The sequence below is a fragment of the Diabrotica virgifera genome, chromosome 7 (genome assembly GCF_917563875.1).
Source record: "Diabrotica virgifera virgifera chromosome 7, PGI_DIABVI_V3a".
Taxonomy (NCBI): domain Eukaryota; kingdom Metazoa; phylum Arthropoda; class Insecta; order Coleoptera; family Chrysomelidae; genus Diabrotica; species Diabrotica virgifera.
Genome location: NC_065449.1, coordinates 44,420,862 through 44,437,434, shown reverse-complemented (window position 1 = coordinate 44,437,434; position 16,573 = coordinate 44,420,862). Strand labels below are relative to the sequence as shown.

General features: G+C 32.3%; 1 protein-coding gene across 2 annotated transcripts in view; it reads left to right on the top strand.

Moving 5' to 3' along the window:
- Positions 1 to 16,573, top strand: part of LOC114335209 (myotubularin-related protein 13) — an 89,449-nt gene that overhangs the window by 59,691 nt on the left and 13,185 nt on the right. For both annotated transcript variants that reach the window (XM_028285406.2, XM_028285405.2), the window contains exons 15-20: positions 5,122 to 5,332; positions 7,943 to 8,305; positions 9,747 to 10,185; positions 12,396 to 12,799; positions 13,881 to 14,028; positions 14,128 to 14,337. In XM_028285406.2, coding sequence (XP_028141207.2) covers positions 5,122 to 5,332; positions 7,943 to 8,305; positions 9,747 to 10,185; positions 12,396 to 12,799; positions 13,881 to 14,028; positions 14,128 to 14,337 — 1,775 coding nt within the window. The remainder of the gene's footprint in view (positions 1 to 5,121; positions 5,333 to 7,942; positions 8,306 to 9,746; positions 10,186 to 12,395; positions 12,800 to 13,880; positions 14,029 to 14,127; positions 14,338 to 16,573) is intronic.

Genomic DNA, 16,573 nt, shown 5'->3' with positions numbered 1-16,573 from the left:
GTTGGCATATTAAATTCTTTCATTGCTTTTATTAAGAATTCTCGGTTTATATTGTCATATGCGCTTTCGAAGTCCATGAAGAGATAATGTTTGTCGATGATATGTTCACTTGTTTTTTCGAGGATCTGTCGCAGAACAAATATCTGGTCTATTGTTAACTTTTGGCTACAGAAGCCACTTTGGTACCTGACAACTATTTTTTCAGCGTGTGGTCTAAGTCTTTCATAAATGACGTTGGACATTATTTTGTATGCTGCATTCAGCAGCGTGATTCCACGGTAGTTTCCACATTCTAACTGATTTCCTTTTTTATGTAATGGTACAATAATACCACTATTCCACTCCGCTGGTAGCTGTTTATTTGACCATATCTTTGTTATCAATTCATGTATTTTTTTATGTAGTGCGTCTCCTCCTTCCTTCAGTAATTCCGATGCTACTTGATCCGATCCCGGTGATTTATTGTTCTTTAATTTGTCTATTGCTGCTCTAATCTCGGCTATTGTTGGTGGACTCTTTTCTCTGTTGTCTGCTTGGTCTAATGGTATATCAGGGTTCGTCTCACTCCCATCTCCTTCAAGCTTTTCCGTAAAATGTTCTGTCCATCTTCTTAGTATCACTTGATGTTCTGTCAATATATTACCTTCCTTATCTCTACACATCGTTGTTCTCGGTTTGAAGTCTTTTCTGCTTTTGTTCAGTTTCTGATAAAATTTTCTTGTCTCTGTCGATCTACTTATTTCTTGCAGTTCTTGAAGTTCTTTGTTCATATATTCTCTCTTTTTTCTTCGGTGAGTTTTCTTTTCTTCTTTGCGTAGTTGTTTATATTCTTCCTCTGCTTGTCGGGTTCTGTGGCCCTGTTGCATCAGTAAATATGCTCTGTTTTTTCTGTCTGTTATAATCTGACATTCTTCGTCAAACCAGTCATTCGTTCTTGTTCTTCTTTCTTTACCTTCTATGCTTAATACTTCTTTAGCTGTCTCTTTTATGATTTCTCTGCACTCTTCCCACTCCTTATTTGGATTTTCATGTTTTAGACTGTTTTCTAGTGTGATGCTTTTCTTTTCTTTATACTCTTTATTTTTGTTTGTTTCTTTGAGTCCTTCTACCTTGTATCGTTCATGTTTAGAGCCTCTTTCCTTTTTGATGTTTGAAATTCTAGCCCTTACTCTACTTTCGACCAGGTAGTGATCAGAATCCCATTTGCCTCTCTTCTGGTGCGGACGTTTATTATATTCGATTGGTGCCTCGAGTCTACAATAACATGATCTATCATATTTACTGTCAGTCCATCTGGGGATTTCCAGGTGCCTTTGTGTATATCTTTGCGAGCGAAGTATGTGCTAGCAATCACCATGTTAAATGATCTTGCTAGTTTTATTAACCTATTGCCATTGTCATTTGATTGCTCATGGAGACTGTGCCTACCTATTGTAGGTTGGAATTGCTGTTCTCTTTGGGCATGACTGATATGCGGACTCTAGTTCATCATAAAACTCCTCTTTAATTTCATCGCGAAACGAAAATAGTATGACGCCATTAAAACAATTAAAGTGAGAAAAGTGGAATCATCATCATCGGTGACCGCTGACAGCCCATGGAGGGCCATGGTCGCCCGTTGGGGTTTCTAGGCTCTAAAGTTTTACATGGTGTGGAGGCCAGCCACACGCATAACTCCTCAAAAGTTCTAAACGATATTTATCTAAAATATTACTTTCTTATTTCTTTTTTTGAGGAGGTCTTTTCGACGTTATGTGTGCTTTGCTTGTTTGACTATAGCTGCCCATGTTTTTCTTTCCTTTGCTTGTTTTTCCCATTCTCGTATTCCTAGGTCTTTCAAATCCTGGTTAATACCATCAATCCATCTCTTTCTAGGCCTACCTCTCGGTCTTTTCCCATTTAATTCTTTTCTAAGTACTTTTTTTGTATTTCTCTTATCATCCATCCTTTCTACGTGTCCTAACCAACTCAGTCGTTTACTTCGTATTTCTTTTGTGATAGTAGGTCTGTTAAACACTCTGTTTATTTCGTGGTTCATTCTTATACGCCATTCTCCATTCTCCTGTATAGGTCCATATATTTTCCTTAAGATTTTTCTTTCCCATCTAAGAAGTTGTTCCTCTTGTTCACTAGTCAAGGCCCATGTTTCTGATGCATACATTACTACAGGTCTCATTATTGTTGTGTATATTTTTACTTTTGAATTAATCGATACTGATTTTGACTTTATTATATTTTGTAGGCTGTAGAAGCATTTGTTTCCAAGCGAAATTCTTGCTGTTACCTCATCACTGTTTTTATTTCCTTCTGTTATTGTTGATCCTAAATATTTGAAACGGTCCACTCTTTCAAATATTTGCCCGCTCAGAGATATGTTGCCTTTCGTTTGTACTTTTTCCCGAGTTGTTATCATGTACTTTGTCTTTGAGACATTAACTTCTAGACCCATAGTCTGTGCCGCTTCTTTAAAATATGTATAAATTTTTTCTAGGTCTTTTAATGTCCAGCTGATTATGTCTATATCATCTGCGTAGGCAACGATCTGATTGAGCTTTGTAAATATTGTACCATCCCTATCTATAGGAGTTTTCCTGATTACTTGTTCCAACGCAAGATTAAAAAGTGTTGTTGACAGTGCATCCCCTTGTATTAGACCTTCATTAATGTTAAATTCATCGGACAGTTGATTTTGGATCCTTACTTTTGCTTTGGTGTTGGTTAGGCATAGTTTTACTAATCTGATTAGTTTTTTTGGTACATTTAACTCTTGCATTGCGCTATATAATTCCTTTCTAATTATTGAGTCATACGCTTGTTTGAAATCTACAAATATATGATGTAGTTCGGTATTCCGCTCGTAGAATTTTTCCAGCGTTTGCCTTACTGTAAATATTTGGTCTATAGTTGACCTGCCTTTCCTGAAACCTCCTTGATAATCCCCTGTTGTTTGTTCCATTATATTATTTAGTCTTAATTCCAATATTTTGCTAAATATTTTGTATCCAACATTTAGTAGTGATATTCCTCGGTGATTATTGCAATCTAACTTATCTCCCTTCTTATGTATAGGGCATATCACTGCAATTTTCCATTGTTCCGGCATTATTTCTGTGGTCCATATTTCTAGTATTAACTTTGATATTTCACTCTGTATTCTATGTCCTCCATATTTTAACATTTCTACAGTTATTGTGTCGCATCCTGGGGCTTTGTTATTTTTCATTTTTTTTATTACCTCTTTTATTTCTGCTTCTGTTGGTGCATATTGGTCTACTTCAATCTCTCCTACTAATCTTAGCTCTTCTGTTTCGTAACGTTGATTTGGTTTATTCAACAGTTCATTAAAATGTTCTCTCCACCGTTTTAGCACTCCTTTTTCGTCTGCTATTAAGTCCCCATTTTTATGTTTGCATAATTTTGTTCTTGGTTGGAAACCTTTTTTTTCAAGATTTATTTCCTTATAAAATAGTTTTATTTCACGTTTTTGTTCATATTCTTCTAGCCTTTCAATCTTATCTTTATTGTGTTTCCTCTTTTTAAATCTTAGATGTTTTTTTAATTGTCGTCTTCTTGTAGTATATTCCTCTTTGGTTTCTTCCGTACTGTTGTTCAGCATTTTAAGCCTAGCTTGGTTTTTTTGTTCCATTAGTCTCTGGCAGTCTTTGTCATACCATCTTTTTTGGCTAGGTTCTTTGCTTTCCCCCACTACTTCTTTTGCAGCTGTTATCACTGCTTCTTTTAAGACCCTCCATTTATCTTCGATATTTCTGACCTGATTTTCATTTACTTGATCATACTGTTCAATTATGTTCTCTATTTTCGTTTCAGATCTTGCTCTGTTTTCCTCATTAGAGGCCAATATATCTGAGGCGTATTTGATCTTTTTTTCACCTTCTTCTGTTTCTTTGGCGGTAATTTTTTGTTTATATTTAATTAGCACAAGGTGGTGATCGGAGCTGCTGTTTGCCCCTCTATGACTTCTCACATCTGAAATGTCTGAAGCATGTCTTGCTCCTATTAAGACGTGGTCGATCTGGTTTCTTGTTTTCATATCGGGAGAAACCCATGTTTCTTTGTGGATATTTTTATGTGGAAATTTTGTACTGCTTATCACCATTTTTTTGTCTGTTGCAAAATCTATGATTCTTTGCCCGTTGTCATTACTTATTTCGTGCAGGCTATGTGCACCTATTGTTCCCTGATATAATTCCTCTCTTCCTATTTTTGCGTTTAAATCTCCTAAAAGTATTTTAACGCTATAATTGTTTATATTTGACACTTCTTGGTCTAATCTGGCATAGAAATTTTCTTTTTCTTCTGCTTCTTTGTCCTCTGTAGGTGCGTGCACATTAATGAAATTAATATCAAAGAACTTGCCTTTCATTTTCAGAATAGCTATCCTTTCGTTTATATTAGTAAAGCTTTTTACCGCATGTTTGTATCTTTCACTTATTATGAAGCCCATCCCACCTTGTCCACCTTTTGAATTACCATGACATATTAGATATTTTCCATATTCCCAGATATCTTCGTTCTTCCATCTCATTTCCTGCAACGCTAAAATATCTATTTTGTAGATTTTTATTTGTTCAATAAGGTTTTGTATTTCTCCTATTTCTCCTAATGTTCTTATATTCCAAGTTCCAATTAAAATTTTTCCACTGAGAAAAGTGGAATACCTGGGCCATATTACTAAGAGTGAGACGTATGAAATGCTAATACTTATCATACAAGGAAATGTGAACACTAAGAGAAACGTTGTCGGAAGTCTGAAGGAAGATTTCCTGGCTGAGAAATCTTCGAGAATGATATAATTGCAGCTCCAATAGAGGAAGGAACCACAGAAGAAGAAGAATTTGTTCATTTTCTTTAGAGTAATTCTTAATTTGCTTGATTTGTACGTCATCAGGACAACCGGCAAATCTTATTTTTCATTGATAATATTGGTAGATGACCAGTACTGAAGAATAATTTCCTAGAATTTTCTTTTTAATGTGACGTTGATATGTTGGGAAATTGCTTTGTTACCTTTAAGTTCCCACGATAAGACATTTTTCTATTTGACAAAACTTTATGTCGGGATTTTAATTCGATAAGATAATTTATGTGCTTATGTTTCAGAAACAACGTCTTCATTTGAACAGGAAAAATACCTTTCTGCGATTGTTTGCGCAACACCTACATTTTCGCATAGATCATGGGGCATGTCAGACAGTTCGTTGAGTATCGATTCTCTTCTCTTAGCTGCTGACGATCCACTAGCTTGTGCGACAATGACGCCTGAAGTTGCGAGGAGATCGAATGCTTTCAACAAAACCATTGGAACTTTGGGGTGAGTACATTCATGGTGTTTTAAATTTATCTTATTTTAATAGAAACCTTTTTAGTACTGATCCATATAATCATTCCTTTTATTCTTATACAAGGTGTTTCATTGGGAAAGTAACCTACGTTAACTGTAGAAAGAGGACACTTAGGCGGTCTCAAAAATACCATACTTAATGGGTCTTACTTCATTAATAACAAAGATACTGGGTGTTTTATCTATTTTACCATTTTCTTATTTGGTGCATAACTTTTTAACCACACTGTATATTTATTTTATATTTGGCACGGAAATATTATTTAAGGTGTACAATCAATTAATTTATTTAAAATTGTAAAAAATCCAGATCCGAATTAAAAAATATTGGGAAAATATTCCGACCCAAAAACAACACCCTGTACATTAAATTTTTTTAAAATGGATTTTGTATTTGAAAAAGGATTAAAAACTAAATTTATTGGTACACTTTGAATTTTTGGCAAAATTATTTTTCTGGTAAAATTTTGAATTTGAATTCTGAAATTATGCGAATTGCGAGAGCTCGAAGTAGAAAAAAATTGAAATAAGACTTAAAATTTGTTAAACACACTATATTTATTTTATATTTAACAAAGAATATCATTTAAAATGCCAAATCCAATAATTTATTTACAATTATAAAAAAATCCAGGACCGGATTAAAAAATATTGGAAAAATATTCCGACCCAAAAAACACCCTCTACATTAATTTTTTTTAAATGGATTTTGCACTTAAAAAGAGGACGAAAAACTAAATTTAGTGGTATACTTTGAATGTTCGGCAAAATGATTTTTCTGGTAAAATTTTGAATTTGAATTCTGAAATTATGTGAATTGCGAGAGCTCAAATTAAAAAAATTAAACTCTGACTTAATTTTCATTAATACCATTATTTAATCTAAATTGGTTAAATGTTAACATTTTGGTGTTTTTTTATTATGGCGACAAATAATTCATAACAAATATTCACCTTTAATTAATGAATAAATAACAAAGTGTCCACAAAAAATACATAACTTTAATCAACGAACTATCTTACAAATTAAAAAAAAAACAAACATTTTTTCAAAAAATAACTTATCAAAATTATAGTAATTGTTCAAAATGGCCACCACTTTGTCGAAGACAAAGTCTTGCTCTTTTTGTTATTTGTCTGACTGACTTCCTAATATCGTCAGGGTTATTAATTCTTCATTTATTGGAAAGCGTCTCGAATCCGCTCAAGAAGTTCTTCTCTGCTATTTATTTCCTCGTTAGAAACTTGGGATATTAGATATCTAAAAGTTATTTTTCAGCAATCTTTTTCTGTTTTTTTTAATAATTAAGATAGTTCGTTGATTAAAGTTATGTATTTTTTGTGGACTTTTATCTATTTTCTGTATTGTTTATTTATTAATTAAAGGTGAATATTTGTTATGAATTATTTGTCGCCATAATAAAAAAAAAATACTAAAATGTTAACATTTTAACAATTTACATTAAATAATGCTATTAATTAAAATTAAGTCACATTTTAATTTTTATTTACTTCGAGCTCTCGCAAGTCACAATTTCAGAATTCAAATTCAAAATTTTGCCGGAAAAATCATTTTTTTGCCGGAAAATAAGTTTTCATCCTCTTTTCAATGAAAAATCTATTTTAAAAAAATTCAATGTACAGAGTGTTGTTTTTGGATCGGAACATTTTTCCAATATTTTTTAATCCTGTCCTGGATTTTTTATAATTGTAAATAAATTAAATGATTGACACCTTAAAAAATATTCAGTGATAAATATAAAATAAAAATAAAGTATGGTTAGCAAGTTGTAAGTCGTATTACAATTTTTTTTTCTACTTCGAGCTTTCGCAATTCAAATAATTTCAGAATTCAAATTCAAAATTTGACCAGAAAAATTATTTTGCCAAAAATTCAAAGTATACCACTAAATTTAGTTTTTCATCCTCTTTTCAAATGCAAAATCTATTTGAAAAAAAATTCCAATTCGGAACATTTTTCCAATATTTTTTAATCCGGACCTGAATTTTTTACAATTTTAAATAAATTAATTGATTGTACACCTTAAATAATATTTACGTGCCAAATATAAAATAAATATACAGTGTGGTTAAAAAGTTATGAACCAAATAAAAAAATGGCAAAATAGATAAAACACCCAGTATCTTTGTTATTAATGACGTAAGACTCATTAAGTATGGTATTTTTGAGACCGCCTAAGTATCGTCTTTCTACAGTTAACGTATGTTACTTTCCCAATGAAACACCCTGTATACAGGCAATAAAAAGACTAAATTTAAATCAAGCTTAATATTGTAAATATTTATACTAAATTTACATTCAAGATGCAGTAGAAATAAACAAACCAAGACACGTTAAATGCTACTAGGAGCACTCCTTAATCATAATTTACAATGTATAAACTTTAGAAACCATGATTTGGGATTTGCAATGTATATACATTGTAAATTATTACTCTAGAGTGCACCTAGTAGCATTTCACGTGTCTTGGTTTGTTAATTTCTACTGCATCTTGATTGTAAATTTAGTATAGTTTGACTTTATTGTGTACATAGTTTATATTTATTTTTGTGTTTTTAGAGCGTTCCCTCGTTCGTCCGGTGGCAAAGGACCGAAGAATTTTGGCCGATGGGGCTCTCTGAAAGATCGCCGCCAACCCTCTCAAGCTTCACTAGCTCCTGGCCAATCTGGAAAGGTAAACTTACGGCACAGTGCTGACGTCGAAGCTGGTGTGGACGGAGTTCATACATTGCAAAAAGCTGCTCTCTATATTCTCGGTGAAAAAGCTCAAATGAAAGGCATAAAGATTGAGTCGGCGCCGAAAACTGAATTTATTCCAGTTGAATATTATGATATTAGACATACCAAAACGGCGTTTAAGAAGTTAATGCGCGCGTGTATTCCTAGTTCTCAAAATGCTGAGCCTGAACATAGTTTTCATAGGTAAGATAATTAGTAGTAATAATAATAATATATAAGCACTTCGAGCCAATCAGGCTCATGGCTTTGTTTACAATCTTCCTCCATTTATGTTTGTTCTTCGTTTTTTGAAGAACATTGAGATACCTCAGGTCGTCATTAATTTCCTAATCGTGTTTCTTCTTCTCTTTTTCTTTCCCATTGCTTACATTGAGATATCTCAGGTATATAATATCTCAGGCTCATATCTCATTAATTCCATAACTCCATCTGGCCTTCCTTCTCTCTTTTTATTTTTTATTTTGGATAACCGATAAAAACACAAATTTTGGTAAACCGATTCTTCCGGTTCAAGACCTCGATATTATTCATCAAAAAAAGAACCTATATACCAAATTTGGTTGAAATCTGACATCTCGTTCAAAAGTTATCGTGCTATTAGTCACATATGTATAGTCGCCATTTTGAATGCCCGCCATTTTTGTAAAAGGAACAAAACTGAGATGGCCTCATATCTAAATTTGAACCTTTATTATGTGTAGTATATGTGGTCCAAATTATATGCTTCTACCATTAAATGCACAATAATTACTTGTACATATAGGTACTTGTGAAGATACGTTTTGCACTTAATAAATGGTAATTAACATAACAAAAAGTTAAAAATATTTCTTAAAAAATATTTTACCCTCTTTATATTGGCCATATTAACTATTTGAAAAATTAATACATACAGGGTGAAATAATTGATAAAAAACAACATATTTTTACATAAAAACCAGGAAAAACACAACTTCTGGTAAACCGATTCTTCCGGTTCAAGACCTCGAACTTACACATAAAAAAAAGAAGCTATGTATCAAATTTGGTTTAAATCTGAAGTCTCGTTCAAAAGTTATCGTGCTATTAGTCACATATGTATAGTCGCCATTTTGAATCCCCGCAAATTTTGTAAAAGGCAAAATCTGAGATGGCCTCCTATCTAAATTTGAACCTTTATATGTGTAGTATATGTGGTCCAAATTATATGCTTCTATCATGAAATGCACAATTCTTATAATATTTGCACGAATCTGCCACACTACTGAATCGAAATTAAATCTTAACTCTGGACCTCGGAGGTAAACTACACTATGTCATTTCGAGCAATTGTGTTTAGCGTATGTTTGCAACAAAGTTTAGAGCACTTAGGATATTAATAAAAATCTGATATATCCCATAATTGGTTGAAAGGCAATATGACCATATTTTAATGATAATATACAACCAATTTGTATAATCCAACTAATAAAATAAGCCGATTAAAATAACTTATTCAAAACAACACCATGTCGACATAGTGTAGTTTACCTCCGAGGTCCAGAACTGTCTTTATTTAAAAAGTATAACTATACACAAAGTAATAATATTTTTCTAAACTGTCATTTCTGTTCTATAATGTGTAAAGTTAATCTGTTTTTTGTAGGTTAATTGAAAACTCCGAATGGTTACAACAGATCCAGAACATTATGCAACTTTCTGGAGCTGTAGTAGATCTGCTGGACCTTCAAGGTTCTTCAGTGGCAATTTGTCTGGAAGAAGGATGTGATATAACCGCACAAGTCTCATCAATAGCTCAAATATGTTTAGATCCTCAGTATCGCACAATGGAAGGCTTCCGGGTATTGGTCGAAAAAGAATGGATAGGTTTCGGTCATAGATTTAGCCATAGAAGTAATTTAAACGCTAATTCCCAAACTGGTGGATTTGCACCGACGTTTCTTCAGTTCCTCGATGTCGTTCATCAGATCCAAAAGCAGTATCCGTTGGCTTTTGAATTTAGTGACTATTATTTAAAGTTTCTCGCCTACCACTCAGTATCTTGTAGATTTAGAACTTTCCTTTTTGACTGTGAATTAGAACGGGTAAGATATGCATATTTCTATTTCTATTTATAAAACATTAAAAAACAAAAACAAATTGAAGGCGCTCCGAAAGTGTCTTTTTTTTTTAAAAACGTTTACGTCAGTAGGGGCCAACCTTTATTGATTCAGAAGAAAATAATGAATTTCCTGTAGTCGGCTGTATACCATAAATTTTATCAAAAACTCCTTTATAAAAGGTACATTTTCTAGGGACGGTCCGATAAGTACTAAGTACTTAGTCTTCAAAATGAGAACGGAAATTTTTCGGCCTTCGAGCCGGAAAACATCCGGCTCGAAGGACCATGTGTAATCTTCGGGCTCAGCTGGTGATCTATCGCCTGTTATTGAAACACCAAATGCACTTAGATGATTTATTAATAGAGAATGACACTAGGGTAAACCCCGGGAGAACGTTGCTATACCGAATCGTTTCGAATGAGAATTAAAATGAAACTACCATGATGATGCTACATGCTCAATGTATGAGGTGACTAGACGGAAATATTTAAAGGCACATCTTGCCTGGTTGAATTGACTCTAGTGAATGATTCTAAATGTATGTTCTCTCTTGTTGGCGTTGGCAACATGAATTGGGTCATACATAGCCCACACAACCAAAAGAACAAAGGTTTTTATTTAGTCAGCACAATTAATGTCCATTGTCAAAATATTGTTTACGATTTGCAATAATTAAACTAATTAAATAGCTCGCACATGTTTGCAATATACACTCCGCCAAAAAAGTATCGCATCACCTTAAAAATGGGAAATTTTTAATGTCTCATATTTCCTAAACCTGTTGTTCGATTTTAGTGATTTTTTTAATATGTTATAGCTTTATTCTTTAAGAATATCGATGTAATAATATTGTTGCTAAACAGATAAGTGTCATTGTATACCGGGTGTAACAATGATAGTGTCTCATTTTGATTTAGATTTTTAATGTCTCATATTTCCTAAACCTGTTGTTCGATTTTAGTGATTTTTTTAATATGTTATAGCTTTATTCTCCAAGAATATCGGTGTAATAATATTGTTGCTAAACAGATAAGTGTCATTGTGTACCGGGTGTAACTGTGTTTTTTCCTCAAAGTTTGGAACACTCTGTGGAATATTCTAGCGTATATAAAATATTGAAATTAAAACTCAACCGTAACCTTAGGTTATCTAAACATTTTGCTTTTTAATTCATTCGCTTATGTTGGATAATAAAAAAGTTAAGTACTTTAACAACTAGCAACGTTCTTCATCAATACAGGGTGTTTCTAAATAAGTACGACAAACTGTAAGGGGTAATTCTGCATGAAAAAATAATGACAGTTTGCTTTATACACATATAGACGCAAATGCTTCGTTTCCGAGATACGGGATGTTGAATTTTTTCTTACAAACTGACGATTTATTTATTGCTCTAAAACCGGTTGAGATATGCAAATGAAATTTGGTAGGTTTTAAGAGGTAGTTATTGCACATTTTTTGACGTACAATTAAGAATTTTATATTCACCATTGGCGTGCATACCGGTAATATGACCGGATAATATGACCCGTACGCACGCCAATGGTGAATATAAAATTCTTAATTGTACGTAAAAAAATGCGCAATAACTACCTCTTAAAACCTACCAAATTTCGTTTGCATATCTCAACCGGTTTTAGAGCAATAAATAAATCGTTAGTTTGTAAGAAAAAATTCAACATCCCGTATCTCGTAAACGAAGCATTTGCGGAGACATGTTTATAAAGTAAATGGTCATTATTTTTTCATGCAGAATTACCCCTTAAGTTGGTCGCACTTATTTAGAAACACCCTGTATTGATAAAGAACGTTGCTAGTTGTTAAAGTACCTAACTTTTTTATTGTCCAACATAAGCGAATGAATCAAAAAGCAAAATGTTTAAATGGCCTAAGGTTACAGTTGAGTTTTAATTTCAATATTTTATATACGCTAGAATATTCCACAGGGTGTTCCAAACTTTGAGGAAAAAACACACTATCATTGTTACACCCGGTATACAATGACACTTATGTGTTTAGCAACAATATTATTACACCAATATTCTTGAAGAATAAAGCTATAACATATTAAAAAATCACTAAAATCGAACAACAGGTTTAGGAAATATGAGACATTAAAAATGTCCCATTTTTAAGGTGATGCGATACTTTTTTGGCGGAGTGTATTTCATCTTATTAATATATTTTTTTAGGTTGAAAGTGGTGTTGCTGCCGTTGAAGATAAGCGTGGTTCCTTAACCTCACATCATAAAAGTGTTGACACTGTTTCTGACGACGAGAACATCTATCCTGGCGGAAGAATGGCATCTTCTCCTCAAGGGTGTAATTTAGGACAAAGCGTTTTCGATTATATTGACAAAAATCATGCAAGAAATCCAAGATTTTTCAACTTCATGTATACTCCGGATTTTGAACACCCGGTTCTAAGACCACAGTCATACCTGCCGTGTTTAGAAATTTGGAATTATTATTTGGACGAAGATTTACGATATGGACCAAGTTATGATCCGGAAACTATTCAAATGGATTATCAACAAGAAGAAGAAGCTGAAGCAGCTGATGGAATTTCGCAATCTAGAAAAATTGTTTCTTTTGGGTAAGCCGTATTTAATAATTATCAATATTTTAGTTAAATACCTTCAATATATTTTTTTTCATATTTAAATATCTGTTCTAATAAAATAATAGTACATAATATACAGGGTGAGTGGGGAGGAACGCACCAAACTTTAAGACTGTATAATATACGTAACAATAATTATTAATAATTCATATGTTGTTATTCGATTTTCATTTGTTTCCGAGATATGGGGGTGTTAAAATTTTTCTTACAAACTGACGATTTATTTATGCTCTAAAACCGGTTGAGGTGTACAAATGAAATTTGGTGGGTGTTAAGACGTAGTTATTGCGCATTTTTAACATAGAATTAAGAACTTTATAATCACCATTGGCGCACATATGGGTAATAGTCCGAAAAAGATAAAAATGGTAGGCCACTGAATTACTTCAATATAAAAATCTTGAATTCCTCATTCAATTTGTGACAAAAAATCGATCTTTCCTTTTTTCATTTTTAGAAACTTATTTTGAATACTTTGTAAGCTTTAAGATATTTTAATTTTTGAATGAAAACTAAGCGTCGTATGAATAAACGGGAAGATAGATTGTTTTTCAGAAATTTAACAGGGAATTCAAAAATAATTTCTCATTTGAAATATCTCAGAGGCGTACCATTTTTTTTCTTTAAAAAATTTCAGACCATTACCCGTACGCTCGCCAATGGTGAATATAAAATTCTTAATTGTGTGTCAAAAAATGCGCAATAACTACGTCTTAAAACCCACCAAATTTCATTTGCAGACCTCAACCGGTTTTAGAGCAATAAATAAATCGTCAGTTTGTAAGAGAAATTTTAACACCCCGTATCTCGGAAACAAATGAAAACCGAATAACAACATATGAGTTATTTTTAATTATTATTACGTGTATTACACAGTCTTGAAGTTTGGTGCGTTCCTCCTCACTCAACCTGTATAGAAAACAATAGGGGAACAAGGGATTAGTGGGGGACCAATTTTTTTTACTAAAATACTAAACTAAACGATATTCGATTTTCATACAAACTTAAAAAATGTCCTATGGGATAATTCCGCTTAACTTTTATTTAATTTTAGCTATGATAATGTCCACAAGTCAGTTCCAGATGCGTTTAGTCATCTTCTGGAAGAAATACATAAATTAGAATCAGAGTTGGGTCACTTGCCACAAAAATGGAGGGTTTTGTGGGATAAACTTGAAATACCACTAACTGATTCTCTTACAGTAAGTATCATTGGATGTGGATGTACTATAATAGTGTAAGAATTTTACGTATATACAAGTATTGTCGTTTCCTTTACTTACATGACCATTTATTTTCAGCGCCATGCTTCCTTTAGCACTGCCCTAGTAAGATCCCATGGTAGATTAGTTCATAAAAGATCCACGTTGGAGATACTAATGAGAGGTAAAATGGTTGGAGCAACGGAGACCTCTCTTATTTATTCTCATCCGCACAGATTTGAACGATATAACTGCACAACTCCGACGTACTGTGACCTTTGCTCAAATTTGCTTTGGGGTCCTGTTAAGGTACGTATCAACGTCACAAGTTTTTTATTATGTAGCACTGTGGTTTCAAATGCCTAAAACGTGGTCATGAGCATTTCTATTGTTCCTGTACGTCGGTATTACTTTCGTACTTAAGGCTATGGGTACATAATTCGCAAATATTTTACGTGTATCCCTACTTTTTCTGTCTTTACACGGCAAATTACGTGTAGTAAAATTCACACTGGTATGGATATGTAAACGTTACTAGAATGTCATGCTACTTGAAAATGTCATCATTAATTTAAAGAGATGGGTTTAGAATGTTCCTGGATAACTGTTATTTTTATAATTGCAAATTATTAATTCAGTTAATAAATGTGATAATTTTTTTACTAACTATGTATTCAGTGATTGTAATAATTTATTTGTACAACAAAAACCAATACTCAATCGAGAAAAGAGGAAAAGTGTTAAAGTGATTTTTTAATAATATATTGTTATGGAACGCTTACAATTTTGAACATCTTTAACAACAAAATACTATACAGAATATATTATCCTGATGTATTCTCTGCTTGGACCTTCCACAAATAATACACAATAAATAACTTTTTTTTAAGTTCACGTCTTAAATCAATTATTTATGAAATACACTATATATAAGTTTTTTATTATGTAGCACTGTGGTTTCAAATGCCGAAAACGTGGTCATGAGCATTTCTATTGTTCCTGTACGTCGGTATTACTTTCGTACTTAAGGCTATGGGTACATAATTCGCAAATATTTTACGTGTATCCCTACTTTTTCTGTCTTTACACGGCAAATTACGTGTAGTAAAATTCACACTGGTATGGATATGTAAACATTACTAGAATATCATTCTACTTGAAAATGTCATCATTAATTTAAAGAGATGGGTTTAGAATGTTCTTGGATAACTGTTATTTTTATAATTGCAAATTATTAATTCAGTTAATAAATGTGATAATTTTTTTACTAACTATGTATTCAATGATTGTAATAATTTATTTGTACAACAAAAACCAATACTCAATCGAGAAAAGAGGAAAAGTGTTAAAGTGATTTTTTAATAATATATTGTTATGGAACGCTTACAATTTTGAACATCTTTAACAACAAAATACTTGGATCACAGAATATATTATCCTGATGTATTCTCTGCTTGGATCTTCCACAAATAATACACAATAAATAACTTTTTTTTTAAGTTTACGTCTTAAATCAATTATTTATGAAATACACTATATATCAATAATATTTAATCAATAACTCAAAATATTCCCAATGCAATGTCAAATATTTAAAATTGTCACTGATTGTCAGTGTCTGACTGACAATATATGCTGACAATATTATATTCGGCTGAATGCGTTGTAAGACAAAGATAGATTTGGAAAATATTACCACGGCATTGTGTTGATTTTTTTCGAATCCTGAAAAAAGCAATAAATATTTTTGAAAAATTTAAACGCAGAATGAAAGACTAAATTATTACCGAGGGCAGAAAGTCCCTTAGAATAAATAAAAAGTTTATTTTGAATGATATATTTGAAATTAAAAATCACACTTAATTTTCTCTTAGTTTTTCGCCCCTGTAACTTATTAAAATAAACATTATAGAAGTTAAAAAACTCTAACAAGAAGTAAAACCACTTCTATGTAAATTGGTATATTTATTAAAACTTAAAAATCCCAATGGATTGAATAAAATATGTCCAATTCAGAACGTTTTCAGACCTATCGGTCCATCATCAGTGAATGTGCATACTTGCTAAATAGCCCCAGAACCAAACAATGGTTGAATTTAAAATTCGATTTACATTATTTAAAAATAATATTCAACAGGCTAAACGCCGATGTTACAGGATATTGCCTATGGGAACATGGTGAAACCCTACCAAAACCTCAATCAACCATCTTAGGCCAACTTTGACTATAAAGTCTTTATACTCAAGAATATCCGTCGCAAAAAAATCATAGCATGTGATCTGTCTTTAAAAAGAACCAAATGCAACGATGACAACAAAATTCTCGCGTTAGAGATTCCATAGTAAATCACGAGGGAAAACCAGGAAAAAACCTCGTGATACTATCCCGACATCGTAAGTATTTGGCCTTACATTTAATTTACCTTCAAAAAACTAATACCAAATTCTGACTTAATATGTTTAAATTATAAATAATATTAATAATACATAGATATACAATAAGTATTACTAAAATATAAAATTTGTACTAACTCGATATGTTATT